General features: G+C 44.5%; 1 protein-coding gene across 3 annotated transcripts in view; it reads right to left on the minus strand.

Moving 5' to 3' along the window:
- TTC7B (tetratricopeptide repeat domain 7B) overlaps nt 1-25036 on the minus strand; it is a 309423-nt gene that overhangs the window by 113353 nt on the left and 171034 nt on the right. For all 3 annotated transcript variants that reach the window (XM_077819262.1, XM_077819261.1, XM_077819260.1), the window contains 2 exons: nt 13991-14063; nt 3288-3448 (listed from right to left, as the gene is read on the minus strand). In XM_077819262.1, the coding sequence (XP_077675388.1) occupies nt 3288-3448; nt 13991-14063 (234 nt within the window). The remainder of the gene's footprint in view (nt 1-3287; nt 3449-13990; nt 14064-25036) is intronic.

Raw genomic sequence — 25036 nt, forward strand, 5'->3', positions numbered from 1 at the left:
ATCAAGGAATGTTTGAACATACTGAAAATTAGCAACTTTTGAGGTGATATAAAGGGATCTCTTCTCTCAGGTGGTTGGGGAGAGGGAATGAGGTTGTGTCATCCGTCAGCAGTTGCAGAAAGGGAAAATAGAGTCAGTTTATATCCAAAGCACTTTTGTAAAATAAAAAAATTGTCAAATATTTTTTACATGATGTTTTACAAGTCAAATATGTAGTATAAGATCTGATCATATAATTGAGGCTTTGCTGATAAATCCCTGTAGAAAATAATGTAATAATATGGAGAATTCAATACCACGTTTAAATTATGGGCCAAATTGTGGCAGCCCAAGGGAGAAGAGAGAGAATAAGGGGTCTCCACTATCCCTTGAATTCCTTGCAGGGGCCAGCCATAACATAATGGGGTATGCTGCAGAGCAGATTATCCATCCAAAAAAGGAGCAAAGAGGGCCACAGCTTTACCAGCACAGGGAGAGTAATTTCACATTCATTCTTTTTCAGAGGCTGGCAGATTTCCCACTCCAATGTCTGCACTCACTTCCTTTCCCCCCTCTCCGAAAGACTCTTCAGGGATTCTAGCCCAATAAGAATTCATCCAGTGACTCCCCTGATCTGTCCAACTATGTTTTCCATCAAGGGACCTGTACCGCATAATGTGGTCAGTGACTTAAAACCATAATCTTGTCCTAAATTAAGGATAAAAGATTTTTCCTTATTCTTTAGTGTGTTGGAATTAGTGTGGAGCTAGGTTTAGGCTCAAGATTCAATGTAAACTATTGCTTTATCTTTTTTTCCCCTTCAATTTGGAAAACCCACAGACATATTCTGAAACGTACTTATAGGAATAAAGGAATTGCCATACTGGATCATACCCTAGTCCAGTACCCTATCTCTGATAGTAGCAAGTACCGGATGCTTCAAAAGAAGATGCAAACAACCTCCTCACTCAGTAGTTAAAGACTGTCTCAAGACCTGAAGTATGAGGTTTAATATCTTTCAAATTTTTGTTAACATTTTGTGGTTCTTGAGAAGAGAATTGGAGGAGGCACCGATATGTTTGTGTACAAATCTGAGAAATGGATAGATGATGCTGAAATTGTGAACAGAGGCGGCAAGAGATGACACAGTAGGTGACAATATTGCACAAGTAGAGTGGCATATTGCTGTGAAGGGCCTTTGAAGTCAAGTGCACAAAGACTTGAAGTGATGCAGTTCAACAGTGGGAGTAACTGGAGAGATTCAGGGAGAGGTGAGGTTGATGTGGTACCTGGTCAGAGCGATGAAGGTGATTTTACCAACTGTGCTTTGTATGGATTTAACATGGAGGTGACCTGGGTGTAAGGGAGGTCAGTAAACAAGATGGGAGAGGATAAGGGTTTAGATGAGAGATTTTGTTGTCTGAACTGAAAGAGGACGACTCATGCAGGGATAAGTGGCAAACTTTGGAAACAGCCTGGATGTTTAGGGTAAGAGAGGGATGAGTCAAAGATGACCCTCTAATTTATGGGGCAATGGAATAACTGGGAGGATAGCAGAATTGTCAACAGCAAATGAGAATGAAGGAGTTGGGAGGGAAGAGGAGGAGTTCAGCTTTGGCAATGTTAAGTTTAAGCGGACAGTGAGTCATTCCAGACTAGCCATCAGAGAGCAAGACAGATGTGAGACTGGACAGAAGCAGACGGATGAGGAGCTGAGTAGTATATATGAGAGCCGCCAGCATAAAGATGGAATCTGAAACCAGGAGAGGAGCAGATTACACAGAGAAGGGGCCCACCCAAAGAAACAAGTATGGGGAGTCTCACGAGCAGCAGGCACAAAGTCAAAAGCTTCAAGGGGTCAGATTTCAAAAAGGAGGGTCAAAAGCTGTGATGAGATCCATGAGGATGAAATACAGACCCTGTGATCTGGCCAGGAAAAGGTTGTTAGAAACCTTGGTGACAGCAGTTTTATGTTGTTAGGAAACAGTTTTTAATTGAGGTAAGTCTGTTCTCTCCTACTGGTTCAAAACACTGATAGATTTTTTTTTTTATTGCCGCAAAGTTATATATTAGTTTAAAATAGGTTATATTTTAAACTGAAAATTCTATTTCTATCATATCTGTTAAATGCGCATCTGATAAAGACTAATATATATGAATAAATTACTTTCCTTTTAAAAAGATTTGAATTAAATGTTAAATTGTCAGCAACTTAAGTTTCAGATGTTTAAAATGCTGTGGATCATAACCTGGAGTATCTGACACTGAAACTTCCTTATCAGAATAAAACATTGCTGGTCTCACTGAAGTCAGTGGGAGGTTTGCCATTGACTTCAGTAGTGCTACGATTTCACGCTGAAACTTTTTACCATATTGTGGGTTCCACTGAAATATCTACTAATTTTATACTGAATTTAAATACATCTTTACAGAATTATGAAATGCAACTATATTTAAGGTACATCATCCAACAACAAAGGAAACCTGTGTGTGGTGCCTGTGTGTGTCCCAAGCAAAACATGAGTATTCACAACAAAAAATGAATGGTTTTTAATATGTTAAAGAACCTTCCACAAAATTTGTGCTTCTTCCACTTCAGTTGTTTAACTATGCACCTGTTGATTCCTGATGACTGGCCATTAAACACAGACAAAGCAGCACAGCAACTGCTCACGGGGCGGGGGGGGGAGGCATAGCTCAGTGGTTTGAGCATTGGCCTGCTAAACGCAGGGTTGTGAGTTCAATCCTTGAGGGGGCCGTTTAGGAATCTGGAGCAAAAATTGGGGATTGGTCCTGCTTCAAGCAGGGGGTTGGACTAGATGACCTCCTGAGGTCCCTTCCAACCCTAACCTTCTATGAATCTATGAATTTATGTTATACAATAAACACATTAGTGGATTTTTATCCTTAGAGGAAGACATTATGAAACTACATTTTTGTGTGCGTTAAAGTATCATATAAGCTTTTTTAGGTTGCTACACAAAAATATACAACACAGGAGAATATTGTAAAACATGGTAAGTGGGAAATTTTGAAAACAAATAACCAGTATATGGAATAATACAAAAAAGGCAGTTGTTTGAAACCATTTTCCAACATTTAAAAAAGCCTAAAATGCTAAGAAAGAGCTTGGTATTAGAAAATAATTACAATGCACTGGAGAAAAAATACAGCTAAAATAAAAAAGATTGCAATCTTCAGAAATAACCTCTCATACCATTAGTGAGATAGGGAGCCTATTACTGTACAACAAAATTCAGGAGTTGGGCAATAGGGTATATGGAAATAGACGCACTGAAAGTACTCACATAAAGTTTTCTGGATATTCACTCAAGGCCATGTCAATTATATTCAAAGCATCATGATAATGTTTCTGGGCTGACAGCAAGAGCGCAAGGAGATGCAAAGAGTTGGCATCATCTCCTTGAAGTTGAAGAGCCTGACGAACATAACCCAAAGCTTCTGGTATCTGAGTAAAAAAAATGCTGAGAAGAGTTATTATTAGAAATACCACTTGCTATAATTTCACTGCATGTATGTAAACATTCAAAGTCGTAGAAATTATGCAAAGCTGTATAGGCTCCCATAAAATACTAACCAGAAACATACAAGCAGACTTGACGTTTTACAGTGAACATTAAAAGCTCCAAAGTAATAAATCAACCTCTGAAATGAGATAGGTTTCAGAGCAGCAGCCGTGTATATACATCTACACATGTATATACAGCCTTTATATACATCTACACATCTCACTGCATTTACTATACATTGCATTACAAATTTTAGGATTACCGAATATTTGGTAGGAACCAATTCTTGTACAGTATGCTCTGTCTACACACTGGTCACATTCAACCTACTCTTTACCTCACCTTTACATTTTCAGCATATCTTGTCCATTGTTATCTTGTTCTTTGCAAATGGTTCCCTAGGTGTTCCCTCCCCTTACCTTACCTAGTTCAGACATTCTGTCTCTCAGTTGACTGAGCCATTTTCCTAATTTAGTTACACAAACTGTTTTCAGCCTGCTCATTTATTTACTTCCCTAATCCTGTCTTCCAAGAAATGAGGCCTCCGCCATGTTTAATTACTCATGTCAAGCCAGACCGACATTCCACCTTTCAGTTTTTTAAAATATTTTTTCAATATTTTTAAACATTTGTTGTATTTCCATTACATTTTTGGGGTTTTTTTTGTGCTTTTTGAAATTTATTACCCAGCAACACATTCTCAGGACAACAGTAGTTGTAATCATTTGAACTACCATTAATATCAGGCTCAAAGTACAACCCAGGGGGTGCAAGCTCACCTCTTCTGGTACAGCCCACCAATGTATTTCCGCTGCCTCTACAGTATTGTCCCTAATCTTTTGTTCCATGGCTATTTAGTAACATGTTCTTTTCCAATTCCGATATAGTGGTTTTTACCATGGGGGTGTCCCCAGCCATCCTGTGAAAGGGGAGGTATGAAGAACAGCTGAGGTGCAGGAGTCTGGAAACCCTATTGGGAGTTCACTGGATGAGCTTTCTCAGCAGGTGGAAAACCCTGCAGAGCTTTCCATATTTTTACTTCATCCTCTACTTGCTGCTTCTCTTTTTCAAGCTGCCAAAATGGCACCCATAGTCTTCCATGTTTTGATCTCCTCATCCCTCACCCAGAATCCCTTGCCCTTAGGGCCAGATTCCACTCGGAAAAATTCACTTCAGCTACGGACACTGCTGATTTATTTAACCCCAACCAGCACTCGGTTCTGGCTAAGAAACTGGACAAATTATTAGGATCAGGGTTGAACTGCAAGATATTCCTTACATTCTGGGGAAGCACCATTCATGCCATTTCAATACTCGCTTGTTCTTCTCTTGCTAGTATATTACACCCATTATGCTCTCACAGATTCCACCTCCAAAGGAGGTGATCTGCTAGCTCATGATTTGTTAGCTCCTCCTCCAGGAGGAGCTTGACATCAAATGCTTCCGCTTGAGCTAATCTTAAGTTATACAGCACTCATGCCAACTGTGCCCCTAAATTTGAGTCGTCAATAGTATGACCTATAACCTGCAACCATAAACACCCCAAAGACCTCTGCCATAACCTATCCCAAACCTGCTTAATTAAGTGGTTAATCTTTTTCAAGGATCTTCTTTTCGTAAACCTATGAGTGAACCCATTCCACTTGTTCCATGGAGGGGGTCCCCAATCCGTAACAAGGGATTCCAACTCCTGGATGAAGAGGTTACGAGTTTCAGTAAAAATCCTTCCACTGTCGTTCCCTTCCCTTTCTACCTGAACTATAGTTGGAGCAGGTGGTTGGGGGCATGCCCAAATCCTCTGGATATATTATTCAACTCAGACTGCAAGTATCTTGTTTTAGCAGTGTCAAAAGCAGGGGAGCACTAGCAACTTGCACAGGCCCCGGAGCACAGATACATCCCATAGCTACACTGAAAACGGAGGGAAACGCTTCTGGGTCCTGCCTCGCATTATGTTGGTTGTGACAGAGACCACCTTGGGACTGCCACCTGATGTGCTGAGACTACCTCTGAGCCTGTTTTCCACGGCAGCTTGGGACTTCAGTACTCTGTCTTGTTGAGCCAGACATGCTAGCCTGCTGCAAACACAGACCCAGGTCTGAACCATGTCCCCCAAAAGCCGCAGGCTTAACTGAAAACAGCTTAAGAAGTGCTCCTCTCTCCAACACCCAGATACCCAGTTCCCAATGGGGTCCAAACCCCAAATAAATCCTTTTTACTCTGTATAAAGCTTATACAGGGTAAACTCATAAATTGTCCGCCCTCTATAACACTGATAGAGAGATATGCACAGCTGTTTGCTCCCCAGGAATTAATTACCTGCTCTGGGTCAATTAATAAGCAAAAAGTGATTTCATTAAGCATAAAAAGTAGGATTTAAGTGGTTCCAAGCAATAACAGACAGAACAAAGTAAATTACCAAGCAAAATAAAACAAAACCACGCAAGCCTAAGCCTAGTACAGTAGGAAACTAAATGCAGGAAAATCTCACCCACAGAGATGTTCCAAGAAGCTTCTTTGACAGACAAGACTCCTTCCCCAGTCTGGGTTCAGCAATCACTCACACCCCAGTAGTTACTGTCCTTTGTTCCAGTTTCTTTCAGGCATCTCTTTGGGCTGGAGAGGTTATCTTTTGAGCCAGCTGAAGACAAAATGGAGGGGTTTCCAGGGCCTTATATAGTCTCTCTCTCTTGTGGGTGGAAATCCCTTTGTTCTGCTGTGTAAAATCCCCTCAACAAGACGGAGTTTGCAGTCACCTGGGCAAGTCACACGTCTATGAATGATTCAACTTTTTGCAGGCTGACGCCATTGTTTACATGTTAGTTTGAACGTTCCCAAGAAAGCACAGATGTGGACTGTCATCTCCCAAAGTCCATTGTCAGTTAAGTGTTTCTTGGACTGGGCACTTACTGAGAATAATCCTGTCTCAAGTAGCTGACCGAATGCTTCATTGAGGCTACTTAGAATCAAACAAGTACATAGCCAATATTGATAACTTTGAATACAAAAATGATACACACATACAGACAGCATAGTCATAACCAGCAAACTTCAACCTTCCCATAGACACCCCACTTGGTCTTCTCTGTACAAGAACTGGCGCAACAATAGGACACTGGTTGCAACAACGATCTATACGATCACAGTTTATGTCAATAACGACACACCCTCCTCCTGAATATACTGCCAGAGTCTTGGACACTGTCCATGGCGGAGGCAGTACATGTAAAATCCTTCTGTCTTCGGTCACACACCCTCCCAGTACCTTTAAGCCCTATGATGTCATTCCTGGGTGTCCTCACAAAGTTCTGGGTTCCTGGTCCCTGGGTGCCTGAAAACATACTGGGGTGCAGTATTGCTAACAGTATGCAGATAGCAACATCGGTTAAAGTGTAGGAGCCCTGGCATTTAGCCACTAATGCCGTGAGGTGGTGTGCCTCAGTTTCCCCTGCCACACAGCAGCATAGGCCTGTTATGCTTTTGCTGCTGTGCCAAACTTCCAGCCTATTTACAGGTATATGCTGAAAAACAACATGCTTGTGGGATGGTCTGGTCACCATCCCTACCACGTACAAAAGTTTTTTCCACAAATCAGGTATGTCACACATCTTTAAAGTGTTTACCATTAGTATTAACTCCTTTGTTTTGACCCATAGATGAAGTAGCAAAAGACACAAGATTAACAGCAAATCTATGGTGGACAGGCTTTGTTCACTCAATTTAGCTTGTTTAGAGTCTATTGCATTTCCCAATGCCTTTGTGTACCATCGTAGGTGCTCTAATATAGATTATTCTGCCTCTTTGGAGAGGGCTTTCAATTCAGGCATGTGTTTGAGGCTTTGGCAGGGAAAGGGTACACTGCAATCATGCCTGCCCGTGGCCCTTCCCTCTCGAATTTCTTTTGGTTGGACCCCACCCCCTTGTGAAGCTTCCCAAATGCAAAGTGTTTCTCCCCCCAGCCTTGAAGAGACCGTGTTATCTTTTACAAGGGTAACAGGAATAACATTTTTTAATGGAGTGCTTTGGATCAGTAATTTCCCTCAGTTACCTCACTCTCTGCTCCCAACAGGTCAGCTGGGTGGACTCTCCCTCCAGGAGATCTGAACCCCATACTTCCCTTTAAACCTGATCCACAGGAGAGGGGTCTGGCATTTTAGACACAGATTTTTTCACCCTCCTCCTAGGAAAAAGTCTCCCTACGAAAGGTGAGCAAACTCTCTGGTCTCCCCTCATCTTCCGTCTGGACTTCCCTCTCTGGGCTCCCCTCTGGGTCAGACACTCCTGTGTCCCCCAAAAGGGAAGGTGACACCGGTCCAGCTGTGGGATCACAGCTACCAGCTATGACAGACCCTTTATAAGCGAAATTCTCCCCCACACACACACTTTCCCTCAGGTTGGGCTTGCATCCAGCTACAGAGTTCTTGGGGTCCATTCCCACCGCAGCAGTCATCAGGACCCCAACTTCCATCTCCCGGGTACATGTCTCGGTGCACCCCAGGTCAGGACCTGTCCCCTGCTGACTTGCAACTTCCTGGCAATCAGCAGCTGGGATGGCCTCCTTGTTACAAGGTTGGACATTCCCCTCCCTCAGGGAGATGATCACAGGACAGGAGCTGGCTCTATCCAGCCCCTCCCGCAGGGACTTGCCTTTAGCCCCAGGGCTACAGGAACTGCTTTCTACCGCCCCTTCCCCCAAAGCTGCATTTTCCACTGTTACAGAGGAATTAAAGAGACACTCTCTTATTTCCCCAGCAGAACATGCGGCTTCACCCTCCCCTCTGCAGCTTTCAGTGCAAGATTCCTTCTTGCTGCTAACTAACCCTGGGACAGATTCTGCCACATCAAAGAAATAATTCCCCAGTAGAAACGGTGCAGAATTGTGTGCCACTGTTGCAACAGTCAGCTCAGCCTGCAAATCACCATTTTCCATGTGTACCTTAGCTAAAGGTGCAAGGACTTTGTAACCTCCCACCAGTCCTAATTCTGCCATTTTCCTTGGCAACAAATCCTTCTCATGGATCAGGTCCCTCCTGATCACAGAAATTTCTGCACCCGTGTCCCTCCATCCTTGGAATACTTTGACATTAAGTTTAACAGCATGCATATGCTCACTGTTTGGTTGTGCAGAAGGAACCTTTACAAATCCTGTGTGGAAAGAGGCATTAGCCTGGGATACCCCTGTACCCTGAGAAACAGCAGCTTCATGTGTTACTTGCTGCCTGTTCCAACTCAGTCAAGGACATTTATTCCTCAGGTGCTCAGTGGACTTACGATAGCACCTCTTGGGCTCCTCTGTTTGTACAGGAGATTTGGGATGAGTAACAGGGGAATGGGGAGGTGAACGCCCACCCTCCTTTTTCCCAGGGGTAAAAAGGTGATTCTGCTTTCCACCAACCCTGTACTCCTCTGCCAGTGGTTTATGTTTAATTGCAGCTTGTGACTGCTTAAAAGAGTCTGCAAACTCAGCCAATCCACCCACTGCAGCTACCTTTTTGTCCCACAAATACTGTTTTACATCATCACTGCATATATTCAGGAATTGTTCCTTAGTAACTAATCACACATTCCTTCAAAGCTTGTAATGCCTTTTCCCCTCACCCACTTATCTAGCAAATCTCTCATTTCATTTACATAAGCCACATTACTCAATCCAGATCCCCTCTTAAGACTCCTGAATTTAACCCTGTAGGTTTCAGGTGTTATCTGAAACTGTTTCAAAACCAGTTCCTTAAATTACCATAGTTTGAAGCATCATCAATAGCCATCACAAAATGGGGAAGAGATGGCCAGCCCTCTGTGGAGATAGAGGTGGTTAGGGACTATTTAGAAAAGCTGGACATGCACAAGTCCATGGGGCCGGACGAGTTGCATCCGAGAGTGCTGAAGGAATTGGCGGCTGTGATTGCAGAGCCATTGGCCATTATCTTTGAAAACTCGTGGCGAACCGGGGAAGTCCCGGATGACTGGAAAAAGGCTAATGTAGTGCCAATCTTTAAAAAAGGGAAGAAGGAGGATCCTGGGAACTACAGGCCAGTCAGCCTCACCTCAGTCCCTGGAAAAATCATGGAGCAGGTCCTCAAAGAATCAATCTTGAAGTACTTGCATGAGAGGAAAGTGATCAGGAACAGCCAGCATGGATTCACCAAGGGAAGGTCATGCCTGACTAATCTAATCGCCTTTTATCATGAGATTACTGATTCTGTGGATGAAGGGAAAGCAGTGGATGTATTGTTTCTTGACTTTAGCAAAGCTTTTGACACGGTCTCCCACAGTATTCTTGTCAGCAAGTTAAGGAAGTATGGGCTGGATGAATGCACTATAGGGTGGGTAGAAAGCTGGCTAGATTGTCGGGCTCAACGGGTAGTGATCAATGGCTCCATGTCTAGTTGGCAGCCGGTGTCAAGTGGAGTGCCCCAGGGGTCGGTCCTGGGGCCGGTTTTGTTCAATATCTTCATAAATGATCTGGAGGATGGTGTGGATTGCACTCTCAGCAAATTTGCGGACGATACTAAACTGGGAGGAGTGGTAGATACGCTGGAGGGGAGGGATAGGATACAGAAGGACCTAGACAAATTGGAGGATTGGGCCAAAAGAAATCTGATGAGGTTCAATAAGGATAAGTGCAGGGTCCTGCACTTAGGACGGAAGAATCCAATGCACCGCTACAGACTAGGGACCGAATGGCTAGGCAGCAGTTCTGCGGAAAAGGACCTAGGGGTGACAGTGGACGAGAAGCTGGATATGAGTCAGCAGTGTGCCCTTGTTGCCAAGAAGGCCAATGGCATTTTGGGATGTATAAGTAGGGGCATAGCGAGCAGATCGAGGGACGTGATCGTCCCCCTCTATTCGACATTGGTGAGGCCTCATCTGGAGTACTGTGTCCAGTTTTGGGCCCCACACTACAAGAAGGATGTGGATAAATTGGAGAGAGTCCAGCGAAGGGTAACAAAAATGATTAGGGGTCTAGAACACATGACTTATGAGGAGAGGCTGAGGGAGCTGGGATTGTTTAGCCTGCAGAAGAGAAGAATGAGGGGGGATTTGATAGCTGCTTTCAACTACCTGAAAGGGGGTTCCAAAGAGGATGGCTCTAGACTGTTCTCAATGGTAGCAGATGACAGAACGAGGAGTAATGGCCTCAAGTTGCAGTGGGGGAGGTTTAGATTGGATATTAGGAAAAACTTTTTCACTAAGAGGGTGGTGAAACACTGGAATGCGTTGCCTAGGGAGGTGGTGGAATCTCCTTCCTTGGAAGTTTTTAAGGTCAGGCTTGACAAAGCCCTGGCTGGGATGATTTAACTGGGAATTGGTCCTGCTTCGAGCAGGGGGTTGGACTAGATGACCTTCAGGGGTCCCTTCCAACCCTGATATTCTATGATTCTATGATCTTGTTGAATATGTCCAGAGCTCTTCCAGTCAATTTTGCCATTAACATAGTCATTTTTTGATCATCAGGAATTGCATGGAGGGTAGACAGTCTCTCAGGTGATGAAATATTTGGCAGTACCACTGGATTCATCATACTGCAGAGAGTCACTCCCATTTGTAGATTTTTGGGGAAGTGGAGCCAGCTGCTGAAGGTTTTTGTCTCTTCCACTCCATAACAGTCAGTTCATGCTTCTGGGCCTCAATCTGGGCCTGTATTTCTCTGTCTTTTAACTCCAGGGCTAGCCTCTGGGTATCCATGGCTCTTTTGTGAGCAGCTTCCTCCTTCTCTGAGCCTCAATTGAAACTCATGGTCCTTTGCCTTCTCTTCTGCTTCCAGTCTGGCCAGCTCTAGTTTTGTAGCTGCCTCACTGGTAGTAATTTTCCTGCTTTCTTGTGCCTATTTCCCTCACCCAAAATAAACAAACAGAAAATAACAAACCAGTAACCACTTTGTCTGTTCTCAAGCCACCACACCCAAAACTCACTTAAAATCACTACCAGTGTTTCAAAGCAATCAGCTGTGCACAGATCCTGCCAACTATGCCACTGTGATGGGCTGGGTCACAGACACCCCCTTGGGACTGCCACCTGATGTGCTGAGACTACCTCTGAGCCTGTTTTCCACGGCAGCTTGGGACTTCAGTACTCTGTCTTGTTGAGCCAGACATGCTAGCCTGCTGCAAACACAGACCCAGGTCTGAACCATGTCCCCCAAAAGCCGCAGGCTTAACTGAAAACAGCTTAAGAAGTGCTCCTCTCTCCAACACCCAGATACCCAGTTCCCAATGGGGTCCAAACCCCAAATAAATCCTTTTTACTCTGTATAAAGCTTATACAGGGTAAACTCATAAATTGTCCGCCCTCTATAACACTGATAGAGAGATATGCACAGCTGTTTGCTCCCCAGGAATTAATTACCTGCTCTGGGTCAATTAATAAGCAAAAAGTGATTTCATTAAGCATAAAAAGTAGGATTTAAGTGGTTCCAAGCAATAACAGACAGAACAAAGTAAATTACCAAGCAAAATAAAACAAAACCACGCAAGCCTAAGCCTAGTACAGTAGGAAACTAAATGCAGGAAAATCTCACCCACAGAGATGTTCCAAGAAGCTTCTTTGACAGACAAGACTCCTTCCCCAGTCTGGGTTCAGCAATCACTCACACCCCAGTAGTTACTGTCCTTTGTTCCAGTTTCTTTCAGGCATCTCTTTGGGCTGGAGAGGTTATCTTTTGAGCCAGCTGAAGACAAAATGGAGGGGTTTCCAGGGCCTTATATAGTCTCTCTCTCTTGTGGGTGGAAATCCCTTTGTTCTGCTGTGTAAAATCCCCTCAACAAGACGGAGTTTGCAGTCACCTGGGCAAGTCACACGTCTATGAACGATTCAACTTTTTGCAGGCTGACGCCATTGTTTACATGTTAGTTTGAACGTTCCCAAGAAAGCACAGATGTGGATAGTCATCTCCCAAAGTCCATTGTCAGTTAAGTGTTTCTTGGACTGGGCACTTACTGAGAATAGTCCTTTCTCAAGTAGCTAACCGAATGCTTCATTGAGGCTACTTAGAATCAAACAAGTACATAGCCAATTTTGATAACTTTGAATACAAAAATGATACACACATACAGACAGCATAATCATAACCAGCAAACTTCAACCTTCCCATAGACACTCCACTTGGCCTCCTCTGTACTGGTGAAACAATAGGATCCTGGTTGCAACAATGATCTATACGGTCACAGTTTATGTCAATAATGTCACACTGGTATCTGCACAACTCGTCCTGTAAGTTTGCTACTTGTTCTACAAGCTAGTTGTGTTCCTCCCTTATTTCCTCATAGCTTTTATTTTTCTCCAAAAACGCCTCATCGGATTGCATTGCATATACCTTGTATATCTTCTTTTCTTCTCCAGCCTATTTTTTCATTTCCTAATTTGTGGATCTGGATCTTTAGGTCCTTTAACTTCCCGATCCAAGCCTCCAATGTCCAACAATAAGCCCTTAAACAACATAGTTTTTTGCTTTTCTTTTTTCCATATTTTATCCAGCACTATTTGTTGGAGTTCCTTTTCCATCTGATTCTAGTCTCTCCCTACTACATTTCTGGGGAGTAAGAGCCAGTATCCAGTAACCTGCTACTGAAACCTGTGATATCATAAGACAGTCCATTCTTCTCTAATGTGATATGCTTCAATATTTTTGCTGTTTATTAGAAATGAAAAGTAGCCAACTGGAGTATGTAAACTACTCTGCTCAAATCTAGCTCCTAAAATAAACTTGACACAGGAAAAAGCCTACAATGACATATACAAAGCAGCTATATATTACCCAAATTAATGCAACGAAAGATACAATTCTAGCTCCTTTAAATGTAACAGCTGTACAAGGACAAAATTCAGGTTGTATTTTAAGAACACAACTTAGCTCCCACCTCTTTCTGTAGCTTTAAAAGATTTTTCTTTTCTTTTTAAACAAGATATTCGTAGTACTGTTTAAAACAAGCAAACCATCCACAAGTATTCAGAGAACATGCACTTTTACATGGCCATGAGGTACAACAATTTGATTCCTAGTCCCCTACTTCTGACCCTCAGGGCTGGGTATGCTGTGGCAGAATACTGGATTAAAAGGCAACACGGATAGACTCTAAGAGAAATGCTCCCTGTATTGATGTTAGCCACAGTGCAGCGCTTGTAGGGAAAGAGCAGAAACCATCTATTCATTAAATGAGGAAGTGGAAGTAAGCATGTCTAGGTTCAGAATTCAATACTCCGAGGACAGATATAAATCATACAAGAGATGATCAGGATTTATAACAAGTGCACACAGAAAGAGTAATTGAATCCTTAGGATAATAAAATATTCCATTGTTAAAAATGGCTGATGCTCCTTAATGGTATATTATACATTGGTGAACACAGCTTGCACCAGGCTATGAAAACACAAGAATTCTTTTGTTTGCTGTTTACCATTGTTGTGTCCATTTACACAGGTCAGAATTTCTATCTTCATATCACAATCTGGAGTTTTAATATATTTGTCAAGTAGAACTAACCTGTCTAGATATGGCAAGCTGCAGTGCCAGGTAAAATGCTGCGAGATGATCTGTTGGAGACAAACTGTGGGCCCTGAAAAAAATTTAAATACAGTTAGTCTATTAAGACGTGTTAACTACTACAGATTCAGATCTCTTTTTGACTTGTCATTGATTCGTATTTTGACATAGGAGGATGTGCCAGTCTTCTGTCCCTCCCATGCTGGATTGGTTATATAGTCATTGCTCATAGCAACCCTGGGTTAAACAGAAACACCTTTTGGTTTTGCATAAAGTCCTTTTAGTGCAAGCAAACTATGTACCTTCAGTGTAATCTTAGAAGTGGATGAAGTGAAAAGTAAGAATTCTCATTGATGAAGTCTAATCCCAGGTCCATACCAGAGACACCTATGGAAGAGTTATTTGCACTAAGAACTCAATTTCTCACAATTAACTATGGGGATCTTATTTTACATTAAAAATTTGATGCACTTTAAAGTCACAATGAGCAGGAAGATTCCACCTGCATGACAGGCACCTGAGCCATCCCACTGATGCAGGGCAGAATGCTGCTGAAGGCCAGACCTCAAGGAAAGGGAATGTACAGTGGAGTGAATCTTACTGTTGCATACCCTCCAGTGAGTGTTGCAGAATCCAAAAGTCTGATCACACTCTCAACAACCCAGTATTCTATACCTCCCTGGGGACCAGGCAGATGAGTCAGCCATGTCCCACTCCAGGCACTCAAGAAAAACGTAGGAGGGTACCCTGCTTCACTGCTGTTCAGGGACTTTCCAGTCATCCCTTTCCCTCCATAGCACAGGGCAGGATAAGACCAGCTTCAAAAAGACCCCATGTTTAAAAGGAGAGAAGAAATAGAAAACAATATTTCTTTTAAAAACAAACATTACTGCAGCACACAAAAAAGAAAGTAGGGGACCAATACCACCAGCACTTTAGGATTAGAGACATAGTTAATGAAAAAATCACTCTTCTGTCTGAAACATTTTTACCTATATTTATCATAAGTAACACCACAGGTTACTACAACAAAGAAATTAGAGGAAAAACATACTTCTCTCCATTTTTTCAAGTTGTTTACTTTGTGCATTTGACAGACTTTTGTGTATAGACCATTTTGTTCCTTCTCTTGTAGAGTCAGTTTCCACTGCAGTTTGTGTGTTTGGGATTTTTTTTAAACATAGTAACAAAAGAGAAAAAGGATGCTAAAAATAAGTGGATGTAAAAACACAAATACTATCTGGTGAAAACTAAGGCAGTAGGGGTAGAACCTAACACAACTTCTAAACTTTGCTTTTAAAATAGACTACATTTCAAATTGATGGCGTTCTCTAACCAAGGTTATATTACAAATAGGACATAAAATAAAGACGCCAAGAAAATCTAGTCAGAATTCTTTTTTCAGAGAAAAAACATTGCTATCCCTTATGATCATGAAGGGAACCTTCTACACATGACTTGATGCAGAGCTGTCTTCCTGAATGTGCAGAAAGACAGTTCCAGTGGCTTGGTGGCTTCCCATAACATGTCCAAGTCGCTGCACAATGAAATTCTAGCAACCAGAGGAATGGGAGAGCGCTTCAGATTTACTACCAGATGCATACTACTCAGAGTGACATATGAGAGATGGAGACCATTAACAGGGTCATAGGACATTTCTCATTTCACTCACATTTTAAGGAGAAAAAAAAAAAAAAACCCACATAGATTGAATGGCTCAGTGAATAAGTAATGAGGTACAGAGATATTCACGTGTAGGTGTAGTTTGGGGAGAAAGGAATGCATCACCCCCCCCCCCCAACAAAGGCAATACATGGGGCAAGGGGCACACAGGGACATGTGCCACTGCCCCCCACCCCCGATTTCTGAGAGTGCTGAGCAGCCCTTGCAGGGCCTGCGGGGAGCGGGAGGAGGAGAGGTCTGTCCTCCTCACACTGTGCCTCTCCCTCAGCATGTTTGTTGCTTGCTTGGCCCCTCTCACCAGCAGCCAGTCCTGGGTGGGGAGGAGAGGCAGTAGTACAGGGCCGCTTCTCCTGCTGGGTGAGGGTGGCTGCTCTCAGTCACTGCCTCTGTGCAGTGTGGCGACTGCCTGCACGAGTCCAGCTGGGGAGGGCAGTAGCAGCCTGTGGGGTGGAAAGAGCACAGCTGCCTTGGGCTGGATGTAGGGTCACTGGGGAAGGCACAGGAAGCTGGTTCCCTGTCCTTCGTGAGAGCTAGGGGCAATGCCCGCGTACCTCCTCCCACTGAGGTGTCTGTGAGGGTACAGGAGCTCTGGCCGGGGCGGGAGAGGGAGACGTTGTTTCTGTGAGTTTTTCCACCTCCTTTTCCCCTAGGCTAGGGTCGGCCCCAGCCCAGAGGCACATTCTCCTTGCTCCTGCGTCCCCAGTCCCCCAGGAGCTGGCAGGATTGGCTGCTTTGGCCCAGGGGGCTGGAAGGTTCTTGCACACAGAGGCAATGTGTGTGTGTTGGGGGGGGGGTGTCACATGACCCCCCCATCTTTAAATTGTGCACCCCCACTATCAGCAGGTACAGGTTGTCTCTGCCCCCAAACTGTAAGCCTTAGGCAGGCATGGAATTTGCCTTCTCTGTGCATGGCCCTGTTAGCCTTATTAGAGCTTCCCCACAAACATAAAAGTCAAACACAAGGAGTAAAGGTCTCAAGTTGCAGTGGGGGAGGTTTAGGTTGGATATTAGGAAAAACTTTTTCACTAGGAGGGTGGTGAAACACTGGAATGCGTTACCTAGGGAGGTGGTAGAATCTCCTTCCTTAGAAGTTTTTAAGGTCCGGCTTGACAAAGCCCTGGCTGGGATGATTTAATTGGGGATTGGTCCTGCTTTTGAGCAGGGGGTTGGACTAGATGACCTCCTGAGGTCCCTTCCAACCCTGGTATTCTATGATTCTATGAAACTATACCTATGCTTGTACGTTACTGGTTCAAAAAAATTCAGCTCTAGCTAGCAGTGACTTAAAACTGTTACCATCTGTACCATCTACCAGCTGTTCAGTGACTTATGTGAAATGATTATATCTGTACTACAGCAAACACTCCAGAAATCATCTAAACAAGTACTGTTTGCACAAACATGATCTCTGTGAAAAAAACTTGTGGACCGGCACCTAAAATGCCACAACCAGCATCACAACTGGCTGCCTTGAACCTTGGTAGAGGTAAAGGTCATTGCATATGTAACTACCCTCCTTCTTGAAAGGTTAGGGGTAAGAATCTGACACAGCAGTATGGTGAAGCCTGCACAGTTGCTGCCCTTATAACCTGTATTGTTGGTGAACCAAGTATTTCAGCTTCTACCGTTCCTGAAGACCAAATTTATTTTCAAGAAGTGGGATGGAGTAAAATGTACAGACACTCTGGAAAAAGCGCAAATGAGCATTCCTAGAAGTGACAATTTTTAAATGGTGTTGGCTGCCTCAGTCACGAAAGCAACTGATCTAGCAAGGTTATTAACCACAGTGACACACATTTCCAGCAGGGCTATATGAATCTCTGCTGATGAATGTCAGCTCTAAGTGACACTTCACGCTACCAAAAAAGTCAATACCAAACTTTCTAAAATTACTTTCTTCCTTCTCTTTGAAGCAAATTATAATGCTGATAAGGTCCAGCAACTCCAACCACTGTAAAGGTCAATCCATTTTATACAAGAATTCACATGTATGTTTGAGCCAGTCACATCTGCAGTGTTACCATATCATGGTCACAATACTGAAAGTGTTTCTTTAAAGTCTACTTTAACTGTTCACTGTCATTTTGAAATCCTATCCCTCATGTTTTCACTAACAACTCCAAAGATACTTCAATTTAAAACTTTGGTACAAATTAATAATAAGAAATACCAATTGATAGAATGAACATATCATTTTGATTTCAAGTAAACTGAAATTGTGCATTCTGACTGCTAAATACAGAACACCCCAGTGTATGTTTTAAGTATGAACTGGTAATACAGAAATACAAAATATACAGCTTTTAAGGAAGGAAAAGAAGCAGGTGTAATCAGCATTTTCCAAGGCACCCCATGTGTAGTTTATATGACTATTTAGCACAAGAATTTCAAAGCTTCAGATCACTACAAAAATTAAAATTCCATCCATACTCTACAGCTAAAGGGCATCTGTAAGAGGTCACTGAATAGACACCAGATATGGTTTCAAATATCAGCTGACATTACTCACTGCTAACAAGTCTTAGAAACAGTACAATTAAGACGCCATCAGGAATCTTGTTAGCTGCTGTAAGAAAAGAAGCTGCAAAGCTTCTCATGAAGTCTGAATTCATATGTTATTGCAGAGAAAGAATTCTAGTAACCCCCCCATCTACTATTCAGTATTTTTCACAGGGTTTCAGCCCAAACATTTACAGTACCTCCTTTTCTAGGACAAATACTATAAGAATAACAAAAATCAAACGGTATGTCTCTGCTTTACCAAGGCACATAACATTTCCATTAGGAAGTTCACATTTTATTAATTTACAACTGCAGTAAAATACAAATCAAGGGAGCCACCAAGGTTTGGTACACATTGCAGACTTTAATCCTTGCGGAAATGGCAATTTACCACATGGATCACTCGCAGAGACTTGCTTCCTAAGGGCTTTTGGATCTCCATGGCAAGTTGTAAGATGAGGAAGAGGTACTTGCAGCTAGGTAGTGGGCAGGGAAGGACTGGCTTCAGTCAAGAGTCTCAATCTGTCCCTGGCTTTTGGAAGGCAACCACAGAGGCAGGCAAGTCATGTTAGGAATTCAAGTCAGGGATGAAATGGCATACCAGCCACTAGCAGTTGAGTATATGGAGTCAGGCTGACAGCAGAGCAAGGCAAGGGGATACAGGGAGGTAAGTTAGTTGGTGGTAGTTGATGTTGGTCCTGCTTTGAACAGGGGTTGAACTAGATGACCTCCTGAGGTTTCTTCCAACCCTAAATCTTCTATGATTCTATGAAATAGAGGTGGTCAAATTTTAGAACTTTGCGGAGGTGGAACCCAGGGAGGGACCAGGAAGTGGAAAGTGCACATTGGGAATGGGTGACAGGAGAAATGATGTACTAAAAAAAGGTTGAAGAAGCTCAATCTATTTAATTTAAGATAGAGAAGGTTACTCGGTGACTTGATCACAGTCTGTAAGAACCTACATGGGGAAGAGGAGATTACTCACCTGTAACTTAAGGTTCTTTGAGATGTGTGGTCCTCTGTATTCCACTGAGGGTTACGCATGTGCACCGTGTGCCTGAGTGAGAGAATTTAAAAGTAGTGTCCACTGGTCTGAGCATGCACTCTGACTCGCCTCAGGCTTCCATGTGAGGTAATAAAGGGCAGGGCAGACTGACCGCATCTCTGAAGATGGCACTGGAAACGGAGTCTCTGGTAATCAGATAATGAGCTGCAAAGGTATGCGCACGTGCCCAGGTTGCCAATCTACAGATTTCACAGATAGGGACATTGTTGAGGAAGAAAACGGAGGAGGAAACCAACCTCGTGGAGTGAGTTCGAATACTGAATGGAGGTGTTCTATTGCGAACCTAACAGCATTGTTTAATACAGTTCGAGACTCATCTGGAGAGTCTCTGGCCAATATCACTGAACCCGTAGATCTCTCTTGCTGAGGTGATCGCCACCAGGAAGGCTGTCTTCATCGACAGGTATATGAGCGAACAAGTGGCAATGGGTTCAAAGGGACGTCTAGTCAGGCTTTTTAGCATGAGGTTTAGGTCCCATTTTGGGATTGGATGTCTGGGTTTGGGAAAAAGGTTTAATATTCCTGCGAAGAATCATTTTGTGGTTGGATGTGAGAGCACTGACTATCCCTCTTCTTGTTGATGGAATGTCACTATAGCTTCTAGGTGAAGTTTGAGTGAACTGAGTAATAGCCCAGATATATTTTATTTATTTATTTATTTTGAGAGAGCTAGTACATAGTTTTGGGCCATTGGGAGAATAGCGGATGTCAGGGAGATTTGTTGGGAATTACACCAAACCTGGACCACTTTTGCAGGGAAGTAGTGGAGTGGATTTTCTACTGTACAGTAACCCTTCCTGTACCTTCTCAGAGGCACATTGCCAGTTGTTTCAGGTAAGGGTACCAAGTATGTCTCAGCCATGTAGGAGGAATCAGCATGACATTTGCTCTCCCTCTTTTTATCTTTAACTGGACTTTCAACAGTAGGGGAACAGGGGAAAGGAATAGAGAAGGTCCCTGTTCCACCACAGAAGGAGAGCGTCGCCCAAGGAGTGTTGCCCTGTACCTAGCCTGGAGCAGCAGCATGGACATTTCTTGTTCAGGTAAGTGGCGAACAGGCCTGTGGTCGGTGTCCCCCACGGCCTGAGTAGGTCGTGAAGCACTGCTTGGTTAATCTCCCACTTGCGGTCATGTGGGAATTTGTGACTCAGACTGTCCGCTATCAAGTTTTGTACTCCAGGAAAGTAGGTTGCTGATAATGTGATGTTGCGGGAAATTCACCAGTTCCACAACTTTAGTGCTTCTGTGCAAAGGAAGAGTGACCCTGCCGATTTATGTAGTACATACATGGTATGTTGTCTGTTGAAACACTTGTGTTTCCTTGATCAGTGGGAGAAAATGGACGCAGGCATTCCTGATCGCCCTGAGGAGGTTGATGTGAAGGGACATTTCCGTGGATGACTATTTGCCTTGTGTTGTAAAGTTTAAATGTGCACCCCATCCTATGAGGGATGTGTCGGTGGTGAGAAGTAATGACAGGGAAGTTTGCGAAAAGGGGGATCCCCTTGCAAACACTGGCTGGATTTTTCCACCAGTCCAGGGAATTTTTGACCTTGGTTTGTAGTGACAGAGGTTTGTCTAATCTGTCTCTGTTGAACCATATCTGGAGGCACTGCAAATGAAGTCTGGCATGAGGTATCACTGCTGTGCCTGCCGCCATAGCCCCCAGGATTTAGAGGCAGTGTCTTGCTGATATTTGAGGGCAGTTTTGTAGTGTCTCTTTGAGTGTGGCCAAGGTGCGGAACCTGTACTGAGGCAGAGCGCTCTGGCCTGTAATGAGGCCGACTCCTATGAATTCTAAGTGCTGTACAGGGGTGAAGGTTGATTTTTGGATGTTGATCTGTAGACCCAGTTCCGAGAATAAGTCTACTGCAGTTTTGGTAACCCAGCAGGCCTTGTTGAAGGAGTGGCCTCATAGGAAATAATCATCCAGGGAGGGGTAAATCATGATCCCCTGTGAGCATAGGTAAGGTGCCACTATAGAGAGGAGCTTGGAAAATACTCTCTGAGCTGATGAGAAGCCAAAGGGGAGTACTTTGTATTGAGAGTGGTCCTGGCCCAGGGTAAATCTGAGAAATCGTCTGTGTGAAGGTAGGATAGATATGTGGAAATAGGCAATCTGCAGGTTAAGCACCGAAAGCCAATCTCCCCGTTCCACAGATGAAATAATCGCTGCTAGTGTGACCATCCTGAATTTCTGAGCTTTGACAAATTTGTTCAGAGCCATGAGGTTCAGCACGGGTCTCCAACCTCCCTTCTTCTTGGGTATCAGGAAATAATGAGACTAAAAACATTTGCCCCCTAGCAGATGTTGAGGTACTGGGTCTACGGCTCCTACCCAGAAGAGATCTATTTCTTATTGTAGTAAACTCTCATGAGAAGGGTTCCTGAAGAGGGATGGGGGAAGGGTGTTTGGGGAGGGCGGTAAAGTGAATGGAGTACACATTGCAGATGACTTCCAGGACCCATGGGTCTTAATGTTATCCATTCCCAGGTGCTGTGGAATGGGGCAAGCTGGTAACCAAATGGTTGCGATGGATTGGTCAGCTGGAGGAGTTGAGGAGATTGGTCAGTCGACCCCTCGACCAACACAACAAAACTGATGTTTTGAGGTAGATGGTTGCGACATGAAAGGCAGCAGGACTGATGGCTTATGTCTGAAGAATCTGGATTTCGTTCTCTGAGGCTTCTAGAAACGCTGGGTTGGGAACTGTGAAGTACGGTATTTATGTTGAGGTTGCTGACTAAACTTTCTCTTTTGTCTGGAAGTACAGATCCCTAATAAGCAGAGAGTAGCCCTGGAATCTTTAATGGTCCAGAAGGATGAGTCAGTCTTTTTAGCAAACAATTTGGTGCCTTCGAAGGGAAGGTCTTCTACAGTTATCTGCACTTCCTTAGGGAAGCCAGATAGGTGTAACCAAAAGGCTCATTGCATAACCACTGCAGTAGAGATGGACTAGGCTGCTGTGTCAGCTGCATCGAGTGCTGACTGGAGCGCTGTTTTGGTCACTAGTTTTCCCTCATGGATAATAGCCCAGAACTGGTCATGGTATGACTCTGCGAGCTGATCAATAAAAGTGTTGAGCTTTGTATAATTGACATAGTCATATTTTGCTGTTAATGTTTGATAATTTGCAATTCTAAATTGCAGTGTGGCTGAGGAGCTCCCAAAGAGCTCCAGGTGTTTCCAATCCGTATCATAGGGGATCTCATTTGGTGCTGGTGGCCATGGGAATTTACTGCATCCACAACAATAGAATTAAGGGGAGGGGGAGAAAAAGGAATTCCGTCTGCCTAGCTGGGATGTAGTATTTTTTAATTAGACCATTTGTAAGTAGGCATCACCGATGCTGGGGTTTGCCATAACTTGGATGGGTCCAGAAGGGCCTCCTTGATGGGGAAGACTATTCTGAAGAACGAGAACGAGTGTAAGATATCAAGGAGTTTGTGATGGGTGTCTTTTACCTCCTCCAGGTGTATCTGTAGGGTGTCTGCTACCCTCTTAGCCAAATGCTGGAAAAGCCAGAAATTGTCAGGTAAGGAAGGTGGAGGGGGCATCACTCCCATGCCTGAAGAGGAGGAAGAGATGTTGATTCTCAATGTAACTTCCTCCTCGAATCCACCCTCCTGTTCCTCCAAAGATCTCCTCTGGAGGTTCGGCAGTTCTGGATGCTGTGGCCAAGGGAGAATGTCTCAGGGACTTCATGGTGAGTCAAGCTGGAAGCCCAAGAGGTGTGAGGTCTATATGTTACCCAAGGATCCCAGTGGGCCACTGGGGTGGTGGGATAGATCCCCATGGTGGTATCAATGGCTGGCTGTATCATGGTGGTGGAGGAGCAGGCTGAGGGTATGATTGAGGAGCCCCTTGATAACAGGCACCATAGGGAGCATGAGAGGAGTGGTGAGAGATGACCTCCTCTGGCTCACTGTCTAAGTCACCACTAGAAAATGAAATTGCATGGCAAGGCACCGTGACTGGAGACGACTCAGTAGCAGAGCCCTAGTGCCGAGAAGGGAAGACTCTGGTATATCAGATACCTTGAGTTCTCTTGAGTGCAACAACTTCTGTTGCGCCGACCAACCCAGTGCCAATGCCAGTACAGAGGGAGTCTCGGATTTTGCCTGTACCGAGCACTCCAGTCCTGCGTGGCTCACAGTTGACGGTGCCAAAAGTAAAGCTCAAACCAACAGCATCTTCTTAACACTGCGCTCCCTGCTCCTGTCCTTATCCACTGGTACCATTGGCTCGATCCCTGTGCCCACCAGGTTTTTAGGCACAACATGGTACCTGCCATTCCAGACCCTCATGAGGTATATTTATTGTGCTTGGACTGTCTCAGGACTGACGATACTAAGCATGCTGGCAATCTTTTTCTGCTAGCTCAGGGCTCATTCTGGGGACTCACAGCTCTTTTTTACGACGCTTTACAAGAGAGGTTCGAGGCGGTTTTCTTCATTTCATAGTCCCTGAATGTTGAGGGCTGTGGGGAAGATTTGTGCCTTCTCAGTGATTCTTGGCGCAGATCTGGGGAAGGCTGAAGGGCTGCCTGCATCAGGATGATTTTCCATCTCAGTTCCTGTCACGGGGGCAAGTGCACCCCGTCTCCCTTTGGGGCAAGGGTGTTGTAGCCCCGTGGTTAAGTCCGCTGACCGTCCTTATCCTCAGGGCAGTATTGCCTAATGGCCAAAGTCTATCCAGTCACCCTTCCTCATAGGGCTAGGTGGACTGGTGGCCAAAGTCAATATGTGTGCCCTTTCCCTAGGGGCAGTAGGGCCTCACAACGCAAGTCAACAAGGCTGCCCTTTCCCTCAGGGCAGAATAGTCCAGTGGCCAGAGTCAACCTGCGTGCCCTCCTCCACAGGGTGTGCGGCCTAGTGGCCAGAGTCAATAAAGCTGTTCTCCTTTGCATGGCTGAGAGATGTCGTGACCAGCTCAGGAAGTGGGCCGCCACCTAGGGGTTGGTGGCGGCCAGGGTAAGGGGACCTGGGCTCTCTGTACTCCACTGGATCCCAGGCCAAAGTCCTGGCAGTGACAAGTGCAGAGATCTGATTGAAGAGTCAGCAGGGATCTGACCGAAACTCGCTGACACTACCAAGCACAATAGCTAGTGCCCCCTGGGCTACTTTCTACCCTGTCTCCTGATACAGTGGTCCGGGTGTCTTCAGGGTCTCTGGGTTCCTTGGCCTGTGCAGCTCCCAACAGCTCCGACCTCCCTTTGGCGTCAGCATGTACCTGGGACTCCTCCTGTGTCTCAGCACCTTGGGCTTCCGGGGACTGGGGCTTCCAGGCTGGAGCTGCAAGGTCCGTCATTCCTCCTCAGCATCAGCCCAGACTGAGCTGAGTTGCTTCCTTTTACACTGGTGTTCCAGTTGGAGCCTGGCCAGCAAGGGCAAGGGGGCAGGGCCTCCTCTGCCCAGAGTGTGGGGTCAACACTTCTTGATCAGTGTTGGACAAGTACATCCTGTCACAGCTCCCTGTCCTTCCGTGACCTGGGTTTAAGCTGTTGACAGAGACCACATTTCTCAGGAATGTGGCCTTCCCTGAGGCAGCACATGCAGCAACAATGTTTATCTGCCACAGGGATGGCCTCGTTACAAGAGGCATTTCTTGAAGCCCAGTGAGCTGGGCATACCCTGCTGAGGAAAGGGGTCCCTGACAAAAGGGGAAAAGACAGCTACCTTTTCTGTAACTGGTGTTCTTTGAGATGTGTTGCTCATGTTTATTCCACAATAGGTGTGAGTGTGCTCACCACGTGCACCAGTGCTGGAAGTTTTTCTGTTAGCAGTATCCGTAG

Source organism: Eretmochelys imbricata, chromosome 6, assembly GCF_965152235.1.
Source record: "Eretmochelys imbricata isolate rEreImb1 chromosome 6, rEreImb1.hap1, whole genome shotgun sequence".
Lineage (NCBI taxonomy): Eukaryota > Metazoa > Chordata > Testudines > Cheloniidae > Eretmochelys > Eretmochelys imbricata.